Below are 21082 nucleotides of genomic sequence, written 5' to 3'. Positions count from 1 at the left end.
AGTTCAAAATACTATGTTAAAATATAATATGAGAGTCTTGATAACACCAGTGACCAAAATCTCTGACTGATTTTTTAAATAAGCTACATGTTTGTTTAATGTAGTATTATGTTAATGATGTGTATAATAAACATGAATCTGTTTTATACAATTACCTACATTAAACATTTTTAATATCATACAATATTTTTAAAATGTTTTCTCATATTTTGAAAACTGGTTATGTAATAACATGTTTTATATGTACAGCGATTATAAAACATAATAAAAAAAGAAAATCAAAGAAAGCATATAAATGTTTATACTGACTCTTGGCATTGAGCCTAATATCTTAAGCATCTTTTTAAGCCCTGCAACCTTTGTGACATGGTTTCCCACTCCAAATGGAGAGTGACCCTCAAACACAACACACTCACAAAGGACTGAATTTTATTGTTTAAATGTGATTAGTTTATACAATGTCACTTTAAATGGACCCAAATGCCAATTCCACACTGGTGTCAAATGAGCTTCGGGACAAAGTTCTGCAGGGATTCGCATATTCCCTCTTTTAACACTCTTGAATTTAACTCAGAAAGGCCTGGCTAATTACATTTCCCAGGAACTATGATTTTGAATACTTTCCAGGAACTATGGTTTTGAAGAATTTATTTGAAAGGCAAATAAAGTTGATGCTGTCAGGGCTTTGGAGCATTTTTGGAAGTCAAATGAAGATTACAATACATTTCTATTGGGATAAGCTGAATGTACCTGATTGTTATGTAATATTGTATGCAGATAGGTGCAAAACTGGTACTCACTGCTTCCAATATTGCCTGTGCTTCAAACTAGCTGCTGGGAAAACAATACTTCCCAAAAAAAGGAGAGCAGAGCTGCTGTGGATATTGTGCACAGAGTAAAAGAAGAATGGAGAGTCTGTTATCAGTCAGAGACTCAGGCAGACCTGGAACCCTCTAACATCATGTCTGGCACTGGAGAATCTCAGTTCAGGAAGATGCAATTTGCCTTTTGTTTGTATGGAGAGTACTTCTGAAGAAACCAGAAGAATTCTATAGATATGTTTAGATTATATTTTTAATCTTAGTCCGTTTGCTACGACTTAACACAGTATAGAGATTGATATATATGTAATTTTTATGGGAGAAGAAACATACTGCTATCAAGAAAGGTAAGAAAATGTTTATTTTAATGATTCTCTGATTATAGAATAATGTGGCTCAGCACTTGATTTAATACAAAACTAAACGAAAAAGGTGTGAATGCAAGCTGTTCGCCTTAAATATATCCATCTATGTTTAAAATATTTGAAGCTGCACTACCTCTAAGGCAGGTGTTCAGTCATGGCTTCAGGTTTTCATTCCAACAAGCAGAGGCACACCTGACTCCACTTGTTTAATCACTTGATCAACAACTGATCTTGTTCTCCTGCTTTGTATGAATGAAGCTTCACAGCCACAACAGCCCTTTGCAGATAAGATTGGACACCCCTGCTCTAAGGAGAGAGTCATACACTCACTGTGGGTATGTGAGGTAGTTAACAGGATTCACAAAGAATAAATCACAAAACTAGAAAACTAAACACTTGGTAGCCAATATTTTAATGCAGTTCTTTTACTTTTTAATAACTTTATATGATTATTCTGAAGCAGTGATTCCATTTAGCATTCTTCCATGGTCTTAATGTGCAGGTTAGAGTAGATAACGGAGACTTGCACAGTAAAATGGACTTCAAGTACTTCAATGTTCAATTAAAGTAACATAGAAAGTAATGAACTTACCTTAAAACATTAAAATTAATTTGACAGTTCTGTCTGAGTGTCATGTGCAGAGGTGGAAAGTAACAAATGACAATTTTTCCCTTGTAATGGTACTTTTTAAAATAGAATTAAATAATAGTACTTCTTACTCATATCAGAATTCATTTGTAATTAAAGCAATAAGCTACTAGAGGCCTTATTATTAACCCCCTCGAAACATAACGTGATAAAATACACCCATTTTTCAATAATAATTTATCAATAATAGTCGGCACTTATTCTGCCAAGAAATGTAATTCCTTTACAGTGTGTTGCCAAGCAACCATTAACTGCTGAAAGAGGGCAACAGCCAGTACTCAATCACTGCATACTGCAGTCACTTTATTAACATTTGCTATATAGCTCCCGAGTGGCGCAACCGTCTAAGCGTTGGCTCTATCATCAGGAGATCGCGAGTTCGATCCCTGGTGATGCTACAACCATCCGTAGCCGGGAGTCCGAGAGAACACAATTGGCCTCGCTCTCTCTGGGTGGGGGGGATGGCTGCCCTTCTCCCCCCATCACTCACTCAGCGCGATGCTAGTCAGCGCAGGCGTCTGTTAGCTGACGTAACAGATCTGGCGGTTTGCGCTTTCCTCCGAGCGCTTTCAGCTGTCCTGACGTTGCGTGAGCGGCAGCTCGAAAAGAAAGCGGTGGCTGGCTTCACAGGTCTCGGAGGAAGCCTGTGTTAGCTTTCACCCTCCTAGCGTGGGGGAGTCCTAACTAGCGGGGTGGAATTGGGGAGAAAATCGGGGTAAAAATGTAAAAAATATTAAAAAAATTTGCCATATAATAATGAACGTCATAAATAGCACTGTTCAAAGCAAAAATCTTCACTTATAAGTCATTTTTGCTCACCAACTTACCGCTGCAAAGACAATGCTAATTTCCATCCGTGCCTCTACATGATTTCCAGGCTTATTTATCACTAAGCCAACAGTGTTGTATATCCTTTTTCCCACACTGAGGCTACATCTCAAATAGTTCCCTACTCACTACATAGTGCACTACATAGGAATTACAATTCAGGCTCCTGCATCCAAACAGTGTGTAATATGTCTAACAACCCAGTTAGCAAAATTTGTCTGACCCACATGTGGGCTACATTCTTGGGTTTGTTCTGGCCCAGTATATGACTGGTTCCTTGGCCCAGATCTGGCCCACACACTGAGTAGAACTAATGAATGTGGGCCAAATATGGCTCAACTACATTGTTGGCCCACAACATTCACACTAGAATTTGCCCACAAGTATAGACACAAGGCAAAACTGTAGGCAGCTGTATGGCTTCTGGCCCACATATCTAACATCTGCCCAGTAATCACCCAACACTTACACATAGCACTTAGTGTGCTGTGGATATTAAGAAATCCTGGCTTCTACACCCATATAGGGAACTGTTTATCATGAAAATTGTACAAATGTGGCTGAACCCCAAATGACATCTTCCCAGGTAGCAGACCGTTCTGGGCCGATTCAGACTTACATATGAAAGTACCTTTTTTACATATGAAAGTACATTTTAAGCATGTAAGACATTCAAAAGACAGTCTTTAGTCTTTTTATTTGCAGTTTTACAGTAATTCAAAGCCTGTGATGTTATAGAGAAAACTAGTTCTAGCAAAGAAAATAAGTTGTCAGCCCTCAGTTTTAATAAAATCAGAAAATCGGGTTGTTACTTCATCAATAAACTGAGTGGACCATGCGAGCAAGTTTATTTGTTTATTCCATTAATATTGTGGTGACAGCCACAAGGCACGCAGCCAACCAGGAGCTGGCACGCAGGGAAGAGGCTCATGGGAGGCACGTGCCCCAGTTAAAGGAGGTACTGTTTATGTTGTTGTTTGTTAGATAGAAGGTGTGTAATGTGTTATTCTGTGTCGGGAGTTTTTGTGTGTTGGGGGTATCACCAGTAGCATAAAGTGTGTGGTTGGTGGTGACCTCCCTCACGGGTAGGCTGTATGTTGTGTGCCTTTTTGCCTGCTTGGTTTAATAAATAGGCTGTTCTCAGAGCAGAATCATGGCCTTACTTGAATCTTCTTTTGACCACTGTTACAATATTAATAATTATCATTAATATTGTTCCATTAACAGCATAAGGATTTTTTTGTGACTTGGTGCAGTAATACACAATTCAATTATTGTGAGGTAGTCATAGGATTGCATATGTCCAGTATTTTACAGTGGATTTAAACATCATTTAGCCAATCAGATTCTATGAACTTTTAGTTTACCACTTTAATTTTTAATAACCTTTACAGAGTAAAATAAATGTGCCTTCTACTTCTGAAAATCAATTAAAACAAAGCAGCTCCGAAAACTCTATGGGTCAGTCCTGATGGGTTCAGAGACACAAAATTTAGTGGAGAAAAAAGAGGATAAAGTTACCAGCGCACACAAGGAAAATACTTTATCCCAACTGCCATCTTCATTCATTTTCAATTGAGAAAAAAAATTCAAAAAGAAAGCAGCATATTATTATTTGCCAAATCCCTGCTCTTCACATCTCTGCTTCCACCCAGAGGAAGCTTGCAAGCCAGTGTTCTTTTACTATTTTTTCTTAATTATTATCTTACGAGTACGGTAGCTGTTTATTTAACTTAGAGACTGTTGTGGATGTTTTATTGTAAGTGCCTGTTTGCTAATGTTAACTAATTTAGTTAATGTAAGCCAACGTTCAATGAGGCAATGATCAGTAGGGCTGTCTTTAAAAACATATTGTTAAGTTACAACCCCATTTCCAAAAAAGTTGGGACGCTGTGCAGAATGTAAATAAAAATAGAATGCAATGATGTGCAAATCGAGTAAACCATATTTTTAAAGTAAAATACTACAAAGACAACATATCAGACGTTGAAACTGAGAAATTTTATTGTTTTTTGAAAAATATATGCCCGTTTTCAATTTGATGCCAATAACACGTTCCAAAAAAGTTGGGATGGGGGCATGTTTACCACTGTGTTTCATCACCTCTTTTTTTAACAACACTCTGTAAGTGTTTGGGAACTGAGAAGACCAACTGCTGTAGTTTTGAAAGTGTAATGTTTTCCTGTTCTTGTTTGATACAGGATTTCAGCTGCTCAACAGTTCAGGGTCTCATTCACAGTATTTTTCATTTCATAATGCACAAAATGTTCTCACTGGTGGCAGGTCTGGACTGCAGGCAGGCCAGTTTAGTGCCCAGACTCTTTTAATACGGAGCCATGCTGCTAATACATCCAGAATGTGGTTTTACATTCTGTTGTTCAGCATTAATGGTGCCTTCATAGATGTGTACATCACCCGTGCCATGAACACTAATGCCCCCCCCATACCATCATGAATACTGGCTTTTGAACTGTGCACTGATAACAAGCTGAGTGGTCTTTAGCCCGGAGGACACAGTGTCCATGATTTCCAAAAATAGTTTCAAATGTTGATATGTCAGACCACACGACACTTTTCCACTTCCCGTCAGTCTGTCTTAAATGAGCTTGGTTTATTTACGGTTTCTTCTTTGCATTTTAGAGTTTTAACTTTGTGGATGCAGTGATGGATTTTCACAGACAGTGTTTTTCAGAAGTGTTCCTGAGCCCATGCAGTGATTCCCACTACAGAAACATGTCTGCTTTTAATGCAGTGCTGTCTGAGGGCCCAAAGATCATGGCCAACAAATACTGGTTTTTGGCCTTGTCCCTTGCTTACAGAGATTTCTCTAGATTCTCTGAATCTTTTAATAACATTATGTACCATAGATGATGAAATCCCCAAATTCTTTGCTATTTTACGTTGAGGAACGTTATTCTTGAATTGTTGCACTATTTCATCGTGCAGTCTTTCACAGAGTGGTGAACCCCTCCCCATCTTAACTTTTGAAAGGCTCAGGCTCTCTGGGATGCTCTTTTTGTACTCAATCACATTGCTGACCTGTTGCCAATTAACCACCAGGTATTTTTTTAGCATTACACAACTTTACCAGCCTTTTGTTGCCCCGTTCCAACTTTTTTGGAATGTGTTATTCGCATAAAATTCAAAATGGGCATATAATTTTCAAAAAACTTCCTTAGTTTCAACATTTGATATGTTGTCTTTGTACTATTTTCAATGAAACATAGAGTTTAAATGATTTTAAATGTTTTTACTTACATTTTGCACAGCATCCCAACTTTTTTGGAAATGGGGTTGTAGTAATCTGCCTATTATTTTGATTCTTAAAAAATTATCTGCTTTTTTTAAACAGCTAAACCAAAAAATCGACTTAATTAAACAGTAACAGCTATGCAGAGCCTTTCATGGATTCTAAACTTTGTTGGAAACAGATAAACCAGGAAACCTTATAATATAATCACCTAAACATGAAATGCTTATAATTTAATGCAAACATTGTGCCTTACACAGTACACAGGAAGATGTGCAAGTTACATAATGTGTAATGAATAGGTAATATTTGCTTTCGTTTTGTTTGTTACAGATTATTTCCAATGTTGCAGTCGAGTCAACTCAGAAATATTTTAAGGTTGTGACTGCAGATATACAAAAAAGCGACTCAAAGTAGTTCATGTAGTCTTTCAATAAACAAGTTATTTACTCTTACCTGAGTAGTTTCCTAAGCTTAAGTAAATAATCACTATAGTAACAGTACTCAGGTAGGGATTTTCAGGACTCTTTCCACACCTTGTTATATAAGTAAGAGATAAACACTCTTAACTTGGAATCTACAGTGACCAGAATGTTCAAGTAAAAGTCACTGGCACATAACATTTACTATTTCAATGTTACATACTTATTATTTTTGGGTTTTTGTAGTGTTCCCAAAAAATAAATCCTCTAAAAGTGATCAGTAAGCTTCTATACAATATAGTCTTAAAAGTGGAAAGTGCTTGGCAAAATTCCAGCAGTAGCTGAATTTACACGGTAATTCACTAATAAAGGTGAAAGACCATCATAATTCACCTCTTAAAATACTGTGATTGTTTTGTAAAAATCTCAAATGCAATGCACCGTGAAAACAAAATAGTGATACAATAGTGAATCATGCTATTTATTGCAGTTGTTGATCAATAATGGTTTCATTTTCATGATCTGTTTTTGATTTGCATTTGTTTCCTCACATGAATGACTGTGCTCTTCTCAGGAAATCCTGCCTCAAAATGAAATCCTGTACAGAGTTCATTCTCATCTTGCTGGGATTGTTTTTCAAGGTTGGTCTATTTTTCAGAATCATCTGTAATCAGTCTGGTTATACTTTGGGGAATTGCACAGCATTGCTGAGGATTCTGGTTGAACTCTCGTTGGGCCGGAATGGCTTCTCTCTGTAATGTACAGAAAACTGCCCAAATAAAAGCACTTAAAAACCAAGATATCAATGATAACAAGCACATGTTGGATATTTGCGTCTCTGAATAGTAGAGCTGAGCACTCAACTCTTTGAGTTGTTTGAGCTACTCAACAGTGCTGTATGATCAAGTAGTTCTAACAGCTGCAGGGACGAGGTTTATACGAGGTGACTGAAAATGAAATACATTCCAGATGAAACAAGGCTAATATATACCACATCACAGAACATGCATCTATAAACTTTACACATACTGTCCATATACATTTTTGTTGACTCTATTAAGTTGCACCATAAACTGCACCTAACGTTGCTAATTACTTTATATTTTCATTTGTAGGCTTCTTCAGGAGGTAAATATTCTTTGCTTGTCACTGCATTAAGCACACAGCATCAAAGGAACTGTGTATCTTTAAATGAACACTCTTTTATTGTTTTGTATGTTTGTGCCAGAAAATTCAACACAGGTTTACTACTTTGAGGTTCACATAGAAGCAGGAGCATACAAGCATTTCACCGACCTGATTAGTACCCTGACTCTGGATGTGAATGAGTCAGTAAACAGCTCAGCAACAGTACAAAACATCAGCATTACAACAGGTGATTAAATGCCTCTAGAAAAGACAGATCATTATATTTTGACCAAGATCAAAAGACCAAATTTTAAAAAGAAAAAGAAGACTTGAACACAGACATAAAACACATATATATACATTTTTATATATTCCTCACATTTCTATTAATAGAAATGTCTACTTTTTTCTTACTAGATGACTTTAAAAATATAACATATAATTTATGCCTTTGCTGTTCACTTTTTAATAGTGCTTAAAGTTATGTATTTTTTCTCTCTTCTGACTGTAGAATGTAACAGGCTGAACACAGGAATGGTGAACTGTAGCTGCAATTCAGGCTACAGTTGGAGTGAGGAAGTGTGTCGGAACTACAGCCAGTGCTGCAACCAAAATGAGTGCATGTTTTATATTCCAAACCTCAGGGCTATGTGTCTCTCCAACAATAAAGGTAATACATGCTTGTGCACCATGGCAAAATATGAGATTTCTGTGCAATAAAAAACACAAACCTTTTAGATTTTTTAATTTAGTAGAATCATTATTTATGTTGTATTTAAATTGCAAGTATTGTAGTAAAAATCTTATTTCATTATTGAGTTTTGGTTGGAAACACAAGTGTTCAACTCTTGAAATGCCAAACGGAAAATTGTCCAGTCAGTATTTTTTTCTCGGAGGTATCTTGGTAGATACAGATAAGCTAGGTTTCCCATCTGTTAGGACTTCAGAAGCTGAATTGAAGTCCTGAAGTGTCAGATTAAACACAAACATGCTTGTATGTATGTAAATGCAATAGGTTCAGGATGATCACCGGGGCAGGGCAAGCCTCGTAATACAAATAGTCTGCTCACACAAAAGACATCCTCTAGGAATTTTCCCACAGATTCAGAATGATTACAATTCTGGTATTCGTCTGGAACTCAGAGAACCACAGTTAGATTCATAACTGGTGTTCTGTTTTGTTCTTACTGACTTGCAAATCATTGATGAATAGCCCAAGATATTAAATGTAACAGAAGCTCAGAAAGCCAGTTTGTCCACTGTGATTTGACACCTTATATATAGCATTGGAACTTGGATGCCTGCTTAGCTGTAACACTGAACAATGGAAGTAGGAACAAATGCACCAGAAATGGAAATCTCAGAATGCCCTCACAGGCCTCAGCGAGAAGGGAGAGCTTAGACCCTTGTACTTCATGGCCAACAGACAGAGCTTATAAACCTGCTACCCTCTCAGGCAGTTTAGCTCAGTGCCTGAAGGGAGGCATTAAGAAGTTCTCTGGTAGCCAACTACATGTCTGTTGATTAGAGCAAGGACCCCAATGTGATTAGCAATGAGAGGGAGTCCCTAGTGCATGCCACATCAAAGGTCTTCATTAAGGTCTCATTCATGCATTTGTACTCCACACTCAGAGGCAACAAGGGCAGAACTCATTCTGTCCTGGGGCTCTAATGGCATTAACTGCAGTTAGTGTGGGTTGCATTAAACATGTCATGAGGTGCATCTGTGTTGATAGCTGTATGTATTACTAGGGTTCACAATTAGGTTCTGAATTTGAGCTGCAGTTCTGCAAACTCATTAGCTCATTAGATAAGTCTGTGGAATTGATTAGCTCTGTGCTAAGGGCTGACATGGCACTGTCCAGTTGACTCAGTCGCTCGACCAACAGTTATAATCTAGTAGAATCCTCTCATTTGATACTCACTTAACATCAGCAAGCCACAGCAAGAGAGCTATATTCCCAGGAACCAACAGCAGCTCGTAGTCTGCTCGTGACCGGGTCACAACCTGAGCTACTGTTGTTGGCCACTGTTCTCCAATCAGGCAAGTCACGGTCTCACAGCTAATAAAGTTCAGGGTAGGATGCTAAAGGTTTGACAGTGTTGCTGGGCGCCTAAAAATAAAAATTAATTTTTGCAATTTGTACTCATGTTTTCTTTTATTCATAGACACGATTTCTTTACTCATTACCACGATTCACAATTTGTTCTGCCCCTTTTTTTGGTTTAATCATGCGCATGTTTTCTTTAAATCTTGAGTACGTTTTCTTAATCCGTGTCCACAATTAAACGTTTGTTCTCTCGTTTTCTTTTAATTGTAATTTAATTTTTTTGTGGGTAAACAAAATAAATGATACAGGCTGTTTTATTTGTCCTGTGCACAAGTAGGCTAACAGTTCCCTGAAACTGTCTGTTGGGTTTTGATGAGCTTAGATTTATGTGATAGTGGACAGAGATGTGCTCATTAGGTATGATTTTGTGTGATAGTGGACAGAGATGCGTTGATTGTGTGATTTTGATTTGAGTGAACTATAAGGACACTGTAGCTTCTAAGGATCAGCAAACAGCCTGCAGATTTATTGGTGCAGCTACAGTTTTATGGCAAAATAAAAGTAGACAATAAACTACAACCACAACCTGTACTCACCTGCACTTTCTAATTATTATATTTAACAGAGTTGAAGTCACAATGCAGCCACTTACCATTACTGTTGTTTGTGCGTCCAGCTGCAGTGTTGGGGGCTGTCACACAATTACAAGAAGAAATGTTCAGCGTCAACATTTCAACATCCTGTTTACTTCAACATCCAGGTTACTTGTGCACAGGGCAAATAAAACAGCCTGTATCTACTACAATTACTTTGCTTACCTGCAAATAAAAAGTGCTCATGAGAGAATGAATTGTTAAATGTGTAAATGTATTAAAAAATCATGTCCATGAATAAAAGAAAACGAGTGGAAAAATTGCAAAATGTTCCCTCAAATTCATTTTTATTTTTACCCCTCTCCCCTCCAGGGCTCCGTAACAAGGGGTATCCACTGAGGTACAAAAAAAAAAATCTTTATCTCTTTTTTTTCTCCAGTTCTTGTCAATGGATCATTTATTGTTCGTGATAAGCTGTTTACCAGTGACCTTACTGATCCTGGAAGTCAACAATATAAAGAATTTGTCCAGACATACACAAGTCAGGTGTGTATTGCACTATGAACAACTGAATTATTCTAAAGTAAATGTTTTTCAACAAAAATCACTTTTTTACTCTGTGGTTTCAGTCTAATACTGCTGCCATCCGTTTTTTCATATAGGTATTTATACTGAGCATTGCATCATTTAATGTAATTGGATTAATGAGATTATCATCAAAAAAGCATTTCTACATAGAGAAAACAAGGACTTTCTCTATGTAGAAAACCCTTCAAAGCAGATTTTTCAAATATTTATTATTTTATTATTTTGTATTTTATTTATTATTATATCTATTTATTTTTTTAAGCAGCTAGACTATTCTACTGAATTAGCTCAAAATGCAGTCCCACAGTCAAAAAAACTATTCAAAACATATTGAATGTTCAGAGCTTACATATTAACAAGGATTATTACGTTCTATATAAACCCAAGCACATTAGTAAGAAAGTAATAAGCTAAATATATTCAAAATCATCATTTATAGGGTATCTTATACTGTCCCAAACTCTAACTCTTTCAAACTGTGAAAATAATACTTAACATGTAATCAATTGATGTATTTGAATTTTCTTAAAGTTCTTTTTTTAATATCTTTTACAATTGAAAAAATACTTTCATCATAACTTTTAAATAAAAAAACTGTCCTATGTAAATGAAAACAGAAAGAGTTTTAGTCTGTGGGCAGAGACTTATTTTAGCATCACCCCTGTATTTTAGAACAGGAAGCAAAAACATTTGGTAAAGTTTCAGTAGTGTTGCGATTGTTTTGTTACTGCCAAATTAGAATGTTCAGTCATGTATTTTGTAGGGCCTAAAATGCTAATATTGTGGTGATAGAATCTACAACTTTTACACTGGCCTGTATTTAATAGGCCCTCAACAATATAGGCATAATTTCTCTAGTTTAAATAAGAAATTCAATGAATAATATTCAAGTTAATTAAATCGAAGTCAATATACCGTCAGTCAATCGCTGTAATTACAGTAAATACAACAAATCTGTCTTATATGCTATGTAAATATGCAAATAGATACTCTTTTATTTCTACTCTCTTATACTTTAACTTATGTCTATTTTTATTTCTATTTTTTATTTCATGCATAGTTTATGTTTATGTGCAATTATATGTCTTGATACTGAAACGCTGCAACTTCCCTTCAGGATCAATCAAGGTCCGTCCATCCGTCTGTCCGTCAAGTTCTGTCAGTCCGTCCGTCCATCCGTCCGTCTATCTATCTATCCATCTATCCATCTATCTATCCATCTATCTATCTATCTACAGAATTGTACTTAAACTTGCAATCTTTCACTTTTTCCAATGAGCATCAAGTTATTCTGTGCAATTGGATTAAATGCTTTCTCTATTTTAAAAACTCTTCAAAGTAGATAATTTATAAAGTAACTATATGTTTCAACTCTGTTGTACTATTATGTTATGACTGCCACAATAGAACCTACAACTATTACGGCACATTCTTTTGCTAGTGGCCTGTGCTTACAAGCCTCTCAGCAGTAAAATAGCTGTTATATAATGACCTGTCAGAAGTTTTCTTCTAACTTCTTAACAACAAAATGTAAGGCAATCTCAGTGTTCTGGCTCTGAATCAGTGTATTCTGATGTCATTAACTAAAGTTCATAAGTTCAGAAACGTGAAAAAGGCTCACTTTGGCAGGCATGTAAGACTAGAATTGCAGAGCAAAACAAAGTAAAGGCTTGTGAAATTCAGGACTGCTGTAAAAGTTGAAAATTCTTATCATCATGTCAAATCTTTTATTAATCATTTAATTTCTTTTAGCTGGAACCTGTTTACAGTACTTTGGGATGGTTTGACTCACTAATGATCACAGGATTCAGGTAATGAACAGTGAACAGTGGTGGTATTGAATGTGAGTGCATAAAAAATAACTTGCTGACTATACGTACATACTATCATATCTCATCACATGGATTTAAAAAAATCATTGAAAATGTTTTTTAAGACAGGGTAGTGTGATCGGAGGCTTTGTGATGCTACTAACTGCTCCATTTGAAGTGGCTCAGCTTGAGAAAACAACCACTCAATTGGAAAAGAACAACACTTTTAAAATCAACCTCACAGTAACAGGTAATATTTAATATTTAATGGTTGCACTTCAATGGATATTGTGGCCAGATTAGTCCCTTTTTAAAGATGGGTGGGCTTGGGAATGCTCATACTTGTTTAAGTTGTGAGGTGTTATCTTGTGAGAGAGGCTGAGCACTAGCCAGCGTGCTCATGGCAAGGCGATGTGAATTATTGGAGTTCGAACAAGGCATGGTAGTGGGTGCCAGACAGATGGGACATTCCATTTCCAAAGTTGTGTGGGCAATTAACATTCCTCGGTTCACAGTGTCACATGTGTACTGGAAATACATCCTAGAAGGCACTACCACCCACAGTGGACAGCGCAGTGGCCGCCCACGGGTGCTTAATGATCGTGACTGGCGGCATCTGGCTGGAATTGTCTGTGCGAACAGACAAGCGACTCTGGCAGAAATCACATCTATATTCAATGCAGGAGGCCCCACACGCATATCTCGCAGGTCAGCGCAGCATTCTTTAGCTTTAATGGGATAAAATGCGAGCAGAAGACCCACCAAAGTACCTCTGTTAACACCACAACACCAGACACAGCGCCTCACCTGGGCTTGTGAGGTTGCTAACTGGATCCTAAAGGACTGGCAACATGTGGCGTCATCCAATGAGTCACGTTACCAATTGTTACGGGCTGATGGTAGGGTTTGTGTGTGGCACAGACCCCATGAAGCCATGGACCCCAGTTGTCAACAAGAAACTATGCAGTCTGGTGGTGGTTCCATACTGCTGTGGGGTGTGTTCTCACGGCATGGATTGGGTCCACTGGTCCGCCTGAACACTTCATTCACCGTTTCACTGCTTGGTGACCATTTGCATCCCTTCATGGACTTCATGTTCCCTACACTGATGGGATATCCATGTGTCCACTTATGAAATCAATGCCATGTCGAGTTGCTGCACTTCGCCAGGCTAGAGAGGATCCTACACGATACTAGTTCCTGTCCCATGACTTTTGGCATTTCAGTTTATATATATATATATATATATATATATATATATATATATATATATACACACCATTATTTCTAAGAACCTAGAAAATGCATGCAATTTTTTAATGCAGAAAAGTAAGTTAAGCCCTACACATATCACTCCTTCAGACATGTCAAATTGAAATCAGATGCTTATTTAATGTTATTTAAACCTCAACTATCTGATCTGGTTTGCACTTTGTTATTGGAGTGCATGGTATCATCATTGCCTAGATCACATTTCATGGTGTATAATTACTTCTTCACATGACTGTATGAGTGAAGGAGGAATGTGGAACATGCAGAAGCCTATCCTTCAAAGGTGCTTGTAACTCCTTAAAAATATTAAGTAATCATTCAGTTCCTGATAGTTATTCATGCAGCCAAATTTGATTAAATGTTTTGCTGCGCTACACAGGATTTTACTGTACATTCAGCAGGTAATATTAATCAAGTTTTCTAGAAGTTTAAGCACTGTCCAACTTTATAATAATACTAAAACACTTTATTCATATGGCACCTTTCATACATTAAAAGTTAAGTGATTTACAATGAGAAGCAAAATGAGAGGCAAGATTAAGGCCAGCATAAGAGAAGAAACATTAAAAAGTAAAAAAGGACAAAACAAAAGCATAAGTCAACTTCTTTGCATGATGCAGTGTTTTGTCCTTTTTACTTTGTAATGTATTGTTTACTTTACACTGTACATTACTCACAAAAAGAGTATAGACAAACTACAGCTAATATAGAATGCAATTCTTATAAATATGTAAGAATGACCATATTCACTGGCTTCACCATAAAGAAAAGTCTGTTTAGACTAGAACATGTCCACAGACATGTTTCTCTAAGCAAACACTTAATACGTTCTATAAGGCTTAAAAACTTATTTATTGGAACTTTGTGTGTGTGTGTGGATTTAGTAATTAAAAATACTGTGCTTGCTCTGAAGTATCTGTTTCAGTTGTTGAACTGGGGCTGTAAAGCAAAAAAACATGTGTCAGTATCACTTTTTTGTTTTTTATATCAATTAAACTGTTTTTTCTGTTTAATTACTAGACTTTTAACTTGTCTAAAAAAATGAGCCAGCTAATAGCAAAGAATATATCTCCAGATTCCTATGAAACCCTGGCTAACCCTATCCAGCTGCAAAATGCTGCTGATGAACACAAAGGAGGATAAACATTTAAAAAAACATTTTCAACTCTTTATTATAACAATAGGTGTATGTAAATAAAGCTCTCCCAATCACAGTTTCACTGGAAAATGTGTTTCCTCAATTAATTTGTTTAAATTACACCCTCAGTCATTGTATATTTCTTTCTCTGGGGCTTACAGGAATCACCAGTATACCACAAATCCAGCAACTGGTTCCCTATAATAATAATGTCAGTATCACATGTTGTAAACCAGAGGAACTAAGTAAATCCACATGGTCCTTCCAAAAAGATGCACAACCATCAAAGTACATTACAAATGGAACTGAGGCTAGTGTGATTTCTAATTCACAAAACACCACAGTGTACATTAGTAAAACTACAGAAGTCTGGAAAGGTATGTTACTGATAATTACAGTGTTTGTAATCATATTTTGCATTTAACAGTTTCACTATTGTTACTTTCATTTAGTTAATACAATGCTTTCTATTTAAATATAGGAACATTTATATGTGAGTACAAGTCTGACCAGTCTGACTCCATAACATATAGAGCCAGTCTGTATTTGGACATAGCACTTTTGCCTCAAATCTTTATCATCAGTGAGCCCCAATTCCCAAGCTGTAAAGGCCAAACCAGTGTTGACATTAAAGTTCAGTGTATAATTCCTAACACCACAGAAAACTATACAGTGACCTGGATGGGAAGTACTTTTATAAATAATAAACCAGGTAAGAATCATTTCCTGTCAGAACCACACACATACATTCATACACACACATTGCTGCTAAAATAGTTAGAGTGTAATATTTTTAGCACCTTTTATTGCACTTATGCTTATTATGTTTACAGAACCTCTACAGAATGGACTGATCTCTTATCAAGCCCTTATTAGCACCTCCTGTAAAAAAGATTCGGAATGGTTTGATGTTACATGTAAATTTGTGAACAGACTAAATCAGACAACAAACACCACTCTGCATATTCCTGTCATTCAGGGTAAGTTTTTTTTGTTGTTGTTTTTGTTTAAAATAACAAATACAATGGTGTTAACACAGTTAACATCTGTAAACTTTGGTTCATCTTTTTTATATGTAGAGCTGGAAACATAGACTGTTAGTCCTTTGCACAGTTCATTTATTGAAGTATTGATAGCAGTTCTTTAGCCAGGAGATACACTTATATATTATATAAAATACATTATATGTTTTATTTTGGACCAGAAAACTCAACTGTTTGCAAACCACATAATGGATGGCCTCAGGCAAAGGCTAATTTCACTGCTATCAAGTTCTGTGACCCTAATGCTGTTGGTCTACAAAAGAGAAGTTGCACAGGATATGGCATCAGTGGGAACTGGGGGAACGTTATCTCTGAGTGTGTGAACCGAGACCTCAGGGATCTTTTAAATGATGCTATGGTATCAGTTTTTTCACAATACCTCTACTTATGTGTAACAAATTTCACAAATTCAGTCTGGTATTACACTCACTGGGACCCACTTTTCAGGCTAATTTTTTTACTTTGACTTGCTGACTTGTACAGAATCCTTTGGGACAAAAATCAGCAAGGAACAAAAAACATATATATCACCCAAAAAATAAAGACATTATTAATTTTGGCTTTGCAGTGTCTACATGCACACGTAGTGCCAGACTGAATATCTGAAGCACAACAAGGGAAAAAGTTTATTTTATGAGTTTTTAAAGTATGAATTTGTGCAAAATGTTGCTTATGTAGCCAATTCATTTGATTTATCATCATATGAAGAATTTTTTAAGTTAACTTTTTAAGTTAAAGCTACATCTCTGCTTCTCAACAACAAATAACAGGACCTTCAAAGAGGACTTGGGATTGTTGAAAACAATGCAGCCAATATATATAGTCGATTAAAGCAGTCAACTGAACAGAAAAGCATTAACACTTTTCCAAATGTTAATGAATCTGTGGAAGTTCTACACATCATGCACAATGCGTCTAACATACAGAAATCTAAATGGAACAGCACATTTTTCCCTGTAAGTACTGACAATTCTTTTCCTATTCAAATAGTGATTTTAAAATTCACTCTATGAACAAAAGTAGTGGGACACCCCTCCTAATTCTTGAGTTCAGGTGTTTCAGCCAAACCCATTGCCTAACAGGCAGACAAAGTTAAGCATGTAGCTTGCAATCTCGATAGACAAACACTGGCAGTAGAATGGGTTGTACTGATGAGCTCAGTGACTTTAAACATGTTAGTGTCATAGGATGACACCTCTGCCACAAGTCAGTTTGTGAATTTGGTGTTGTAAAGCATGCCACCACTGGACTCTGTAGCAGTGGAAATGTGTTCTGTGACGTATCACGCTTCTCTGTCTGGCAGTCAGATGGACGAGTCTAGATTTGGCAAATGCCAGGAAAACGTTACCTGCCTGACTGCATTGTGCCAACTGTTAAGTTTGGTGGAGGAGTGATAATGCTATGGGGTTGTTTTTCAGGGGCTGGCCTAGACCCCTTAGTTCCAGCGAAGGGAAAACTTAATGCTTCAGCATAAGACATTTTGAATAATTGCTTCCAACTGTGTGGGAACAGTTTGGGAAAGACCTTTTTCTGTTCCAGCATGACTGTGTCCCAGTGCACAAAGCAAGGTCCATAAAGGCATGGCTGGGTAAATTTGGTATGAAAGAACATCACTGGCCCGCACAGAGTCCTGACCTCAATCCCATCAAACACTTTTGGGATGAACTAGAATTGAGATTCCAAGTCAGGCCCTTTCATCCAACATCAGTCTAACCTCACAAATGCTCTTCTGGATGAATAGGCAGAGATTTCCAAAGACACATTTGTAGTAAGCTTCCCAGAAGAGTGGAAGCTGTTGTAGCTGCAAAGGGGGGACCAACTCCATATTAATGCCCATGGACTTAGTATGGGATGTCATAAAAGCTCCTGTAGGTGTAATGTGTAGGTGTCCCAATACTTTTGTCCATATAGTGTATAAGCTAATGACAGACTGTAAAAATGACATTAAACTCCCAGTAAAATTAACATTGTTATGTTTTGTCAGTTTCAGGATTTCTTGTCATCGTCAAGCAATCTTTTGAATGGCAGTCTAAATGACAGCTGGAGGCCTGTGGGAAATGATGGGAATTACACTTTGGCTCTTAAATATTTGAGGGCTGTAGAAGGAATCATAAATCAAACAAATCCAATAACCGCACCTACGACTGACATGTCCCAGCTCCAACAAGACAATGTACAAATAATATATAGCAAATCTGACCCTTCGACCCCACAAACATTCAGTAGTGATTTCGGTGTCAGTGTCACTGGGATCTCGTCCAACGTGTCTGTGCAAACTGCATTTAAGAATCTTGGTAGCAAGTTACCGAATACTCTGAACAATAAAGAAACTGTTCAAAGTGGAATTATATTATCAGTTATTGGTGACAAGAAGACGAAGATCTCAGTGGAGTATAACCAAAAGAGACTCCCAAACCATGAAATGTACTGTGTGTATTGGGATGATATAAACTCTCAGTGGTCTGAAAAGGGCTGTAAATGGGGTGGCGTGTCCAAACCAGAGCTCTGTACATGCGACCATTTGTCTGCATTTACAATTCTGATGGCCAAAGATCCGATCGACTTAAAGTACATGGAGGAGCTGACTTACGCAGGTTTAGGTTTCTCAATCGTTTCACTCACTCTGTGTTTAGTAATTGAGTTTTTGGTGTGGAATGCAGTGGTAAAGACAAACATTGCACACTTCAGGCACACTGTCTTAGTCAATATTACGGTTTGTTTGTTAATAGCACACTGCAGTTTTCTCGCAGCCCCTGTTCCATCTGCAAGCCCTCCCTATTGGTGTTTGCCTCTTACTGTTATGAAGCATTTTTGCTTCCTAGCTGCGTTTTTCTGGATGCTGTGCCTGAGTTTGGGGCTCCTGCACCAAGTAATATTTGTTTTTGTTCACTTGAGGAAAAAAGTATATTTGGGATTATGTGTGTTTCTTGGCTATGTCTGTCCTTTTGTCATTGTAATAGTCACTTTCATCACTTATGACAATGGCAGCACAGGATCATACTATTCTAGTGAAACCTGTTGGCTGATATATGAGGCTGCATTGAAGGGGTCAATGCATGCCTTTCTTTTTCCTGTTTTTATAATTGTGTTTGTGAACATGTTCACCATGGTTGTGGTTATCAGCAGGTTCTTAAAACCCACTTTATCAGAAGGAAGCAGTCATGATGATGCAAAGGAGGTTGTACGAAGCATTGTTAAAACAATTGTCCTCCTAACCCCTACTCTTGGAATAACCTGGATTTTGGGACTGTTTGTGCTAATGCTTGACCTCACAACAGCACCTTATGCCCAAATTGTGAATTACGCTTTTACTTTTTTCAACTCATTTCAGGTATGAATCAATCCAACAATACATTATATGTATCATAAGACTACATTTGCATTTCTAGCTTTAACAAGTAAATAAAATAAATCTCTCACTCAATTTTCATGCAGGGCTTCTTCATACTCCTTACCGGATGTTTCGGAGAGAAAAAGGTAAGTTACTGTTTAAATATAATTAGATGAGAGGTCTATTGTAAAAATTGACTGAATTTATCCTATTTTCTCTAAAGGTTCGTGATGCACTGCTCAAGCGCTTTGGACAACAGGTATGTCAAAGTGGAAACATTTTATATACAGTTAGACAAGCTATCAGAAATACTTAGCTTAACTGACAAAATTATCATTTCAGCATTCAGTGAACTATAAAAGTGAGAGCTCATCAAGGATTACATCAGCAACTAAAAGGAAATAACTGGATTGCTTTGAAAAGGTATGTTTGTTTTTATTATGATAATATACTGTGTATTCCTGAGCATTTGAGAACACTGAAAGTTTACTGACCATTTTATTTTTTAAATCAGTTTTAAACAGAACACTTCAATGGTTCAATTCTTTTGTTTCTTAGGACAAATTACAAGATCTCTCCATACTGAGAGCTGTTTCATATATCCAAGAGATTTACTTGCCTGTGTGAGCACATTAACTCTGAACCAGCGTGGCCTTCTGTTTGTTTGTTGTTTATCACTTGTAAAACAATTAACATAATTGTTTCAATATTGAGAAATGCATTTTTAAGATACTGATTTTTCTGTTCTACAACATGGCTTGTTATTGGTGAACCTGGTGTTTTATTGTTTTCCACAGCATTTAACAATCTTTAGAGGGCCATTGATATGTAATTGTAAACAAATTTTCTTTCAGAAGTGAATTAATAATGTAAGTGAACATGCATGTTATGAATTTAATGAAATGTGGAGTGCATCTTTGAGAATTATTTAATTGTTGAAATGTACTTGGAATCTCAGTGTAACAGATACTTGTAATGGGGAAAAGGGTGTTATGGCTCTTCAATCTGCAAAACTTGCCTCTTATATGCAGCATACACCGATCAGGCATAACATTATGACCACCTCCTTGTTTCTACGCTCATTGTCCTTTTTTATCAGCTCCACTTACTATACAGATGCACTTTATAGTTCTACAATTACAGACTGTAGTCCATCTGTTTCTCTGCATACTTTGTTAGCTCTCTTTTACCTTGTTCTTCAGTGGTCACGACCCCCATGGGCCCTCACAGAGCAGGTAATATTTGGGTGGTGGATCATTCTCAGCACTGCAGTAACACTGATGTGGTGGTGGTGTGTTGGTACGAGTGGATCAGACACAGCAGTGCTGCTGGAGTTTTTAAACACTGTGTCCACTTACTGTCCACTCTATTAGACACAGCTACCTTGTCAGTCCACCTTGTAGTCAAAGATGATAGCTGATCAGCTGCTGCATAGTTTGTGTCGGTCATCCTCTAGTCCTTTATCATTGGTCACAGGACCTTGTTGGCTGGATATTTGTTGTTGGTGGACCATTCTCAGTCCAGCAGTGACACTGAGGTGTTTAAAAACTCCAGCAACACTGCTGTGTCTGATCCACTCAGACCAGCGCAACACACAGTAACCACATCAGTGTTACTTCAGTGCTGAGAATGGAGGTGGTTATAATGTTATGCCTGATCGGTGTATACACTGTACTGAAATGATTTTACACATTGTAAATGATTTAATTTTTATCATGTTTTTGCTGGTGTGGAAAATATGTTGAATATGCTGAATAATGTTTTGTTTTTTTTAATTTAGTGATTAAAACAC

General features: G+C 37.0%; 1 protein-coding gene across 5 annotated transcripts; it reads left to right on the top strand.

Moving 5' to 3' along the window:
• The first annotated feature begins 795 nt into the window (after positions 1-795).
• On the top strand, positions 796-20402 carry LOC118824019 (adhesion G protein-coupled receptor F5-like). Of its 5 annotated transcripts, XM_036593913.1 has the most exons (20): positions 796-1168; positions 1445-1521; positions 3545-3621; positions 6910-6976; positions 7451-7463; positions 7564-7710; positions 7975-8133; positions 10547-10653; positions 12448-12506; positions 12632-12756; positions 15078-15293; positions 15398-15628; positions 15750-15896; positions 16121-16317; positions 16730-16915; positions 17944-19290; positions 19395-19436; positions 19514-19549; positions 19633-19713; positions 19849-20402. In XM_036593913.1, exons 4-19 carry the CDS (start codon positions 6926-6928, stop codon positions 19693-19695), a joined length of 3126 nt encoding a protein of 1041 aa, XP_036449806.1. In that variant the 5' UTR covers positions 796-1168; positions 1445-1521; positions 3545-3621; positions 6910-6925; the 3' UTR covers positions 19696-19713; positions 19849-20402. The 5 variants fall into 5 exon arrangements, with proteins under 5 accessions (XP_036449806.1, XP_036449805.1, XP_036449804.1 ...); XM_036593912.1 differs by lacking the exon at positions 1445-1521; XM_036593911.1 differs by lacking the exons at positions 1445-1521; positions 3545-3621.
• Positions 20403-21082: the final 680 nt, after the last annotated feature.

Source organism: Colossoma macropomum, unplaced genomic scaffold (assembly GCF_904425465.1).
Source record: "Colossoma macropomum unplaced genomic scaffold, Colossoma_macropomum, whole genome shotgun sequence".
In the NCBI taxonomy this organism is placed as follows: Eukaryota; Metazoa; Chordata; class Actinopteri; order Characiformes; family Serrasalmidae; genus Colossoma; species Colossoma macropomum.
Note: the sequence above shows the minus strand (reverse complement) of the source record. Positions and strands in the feature narration are given on the sequence as shown.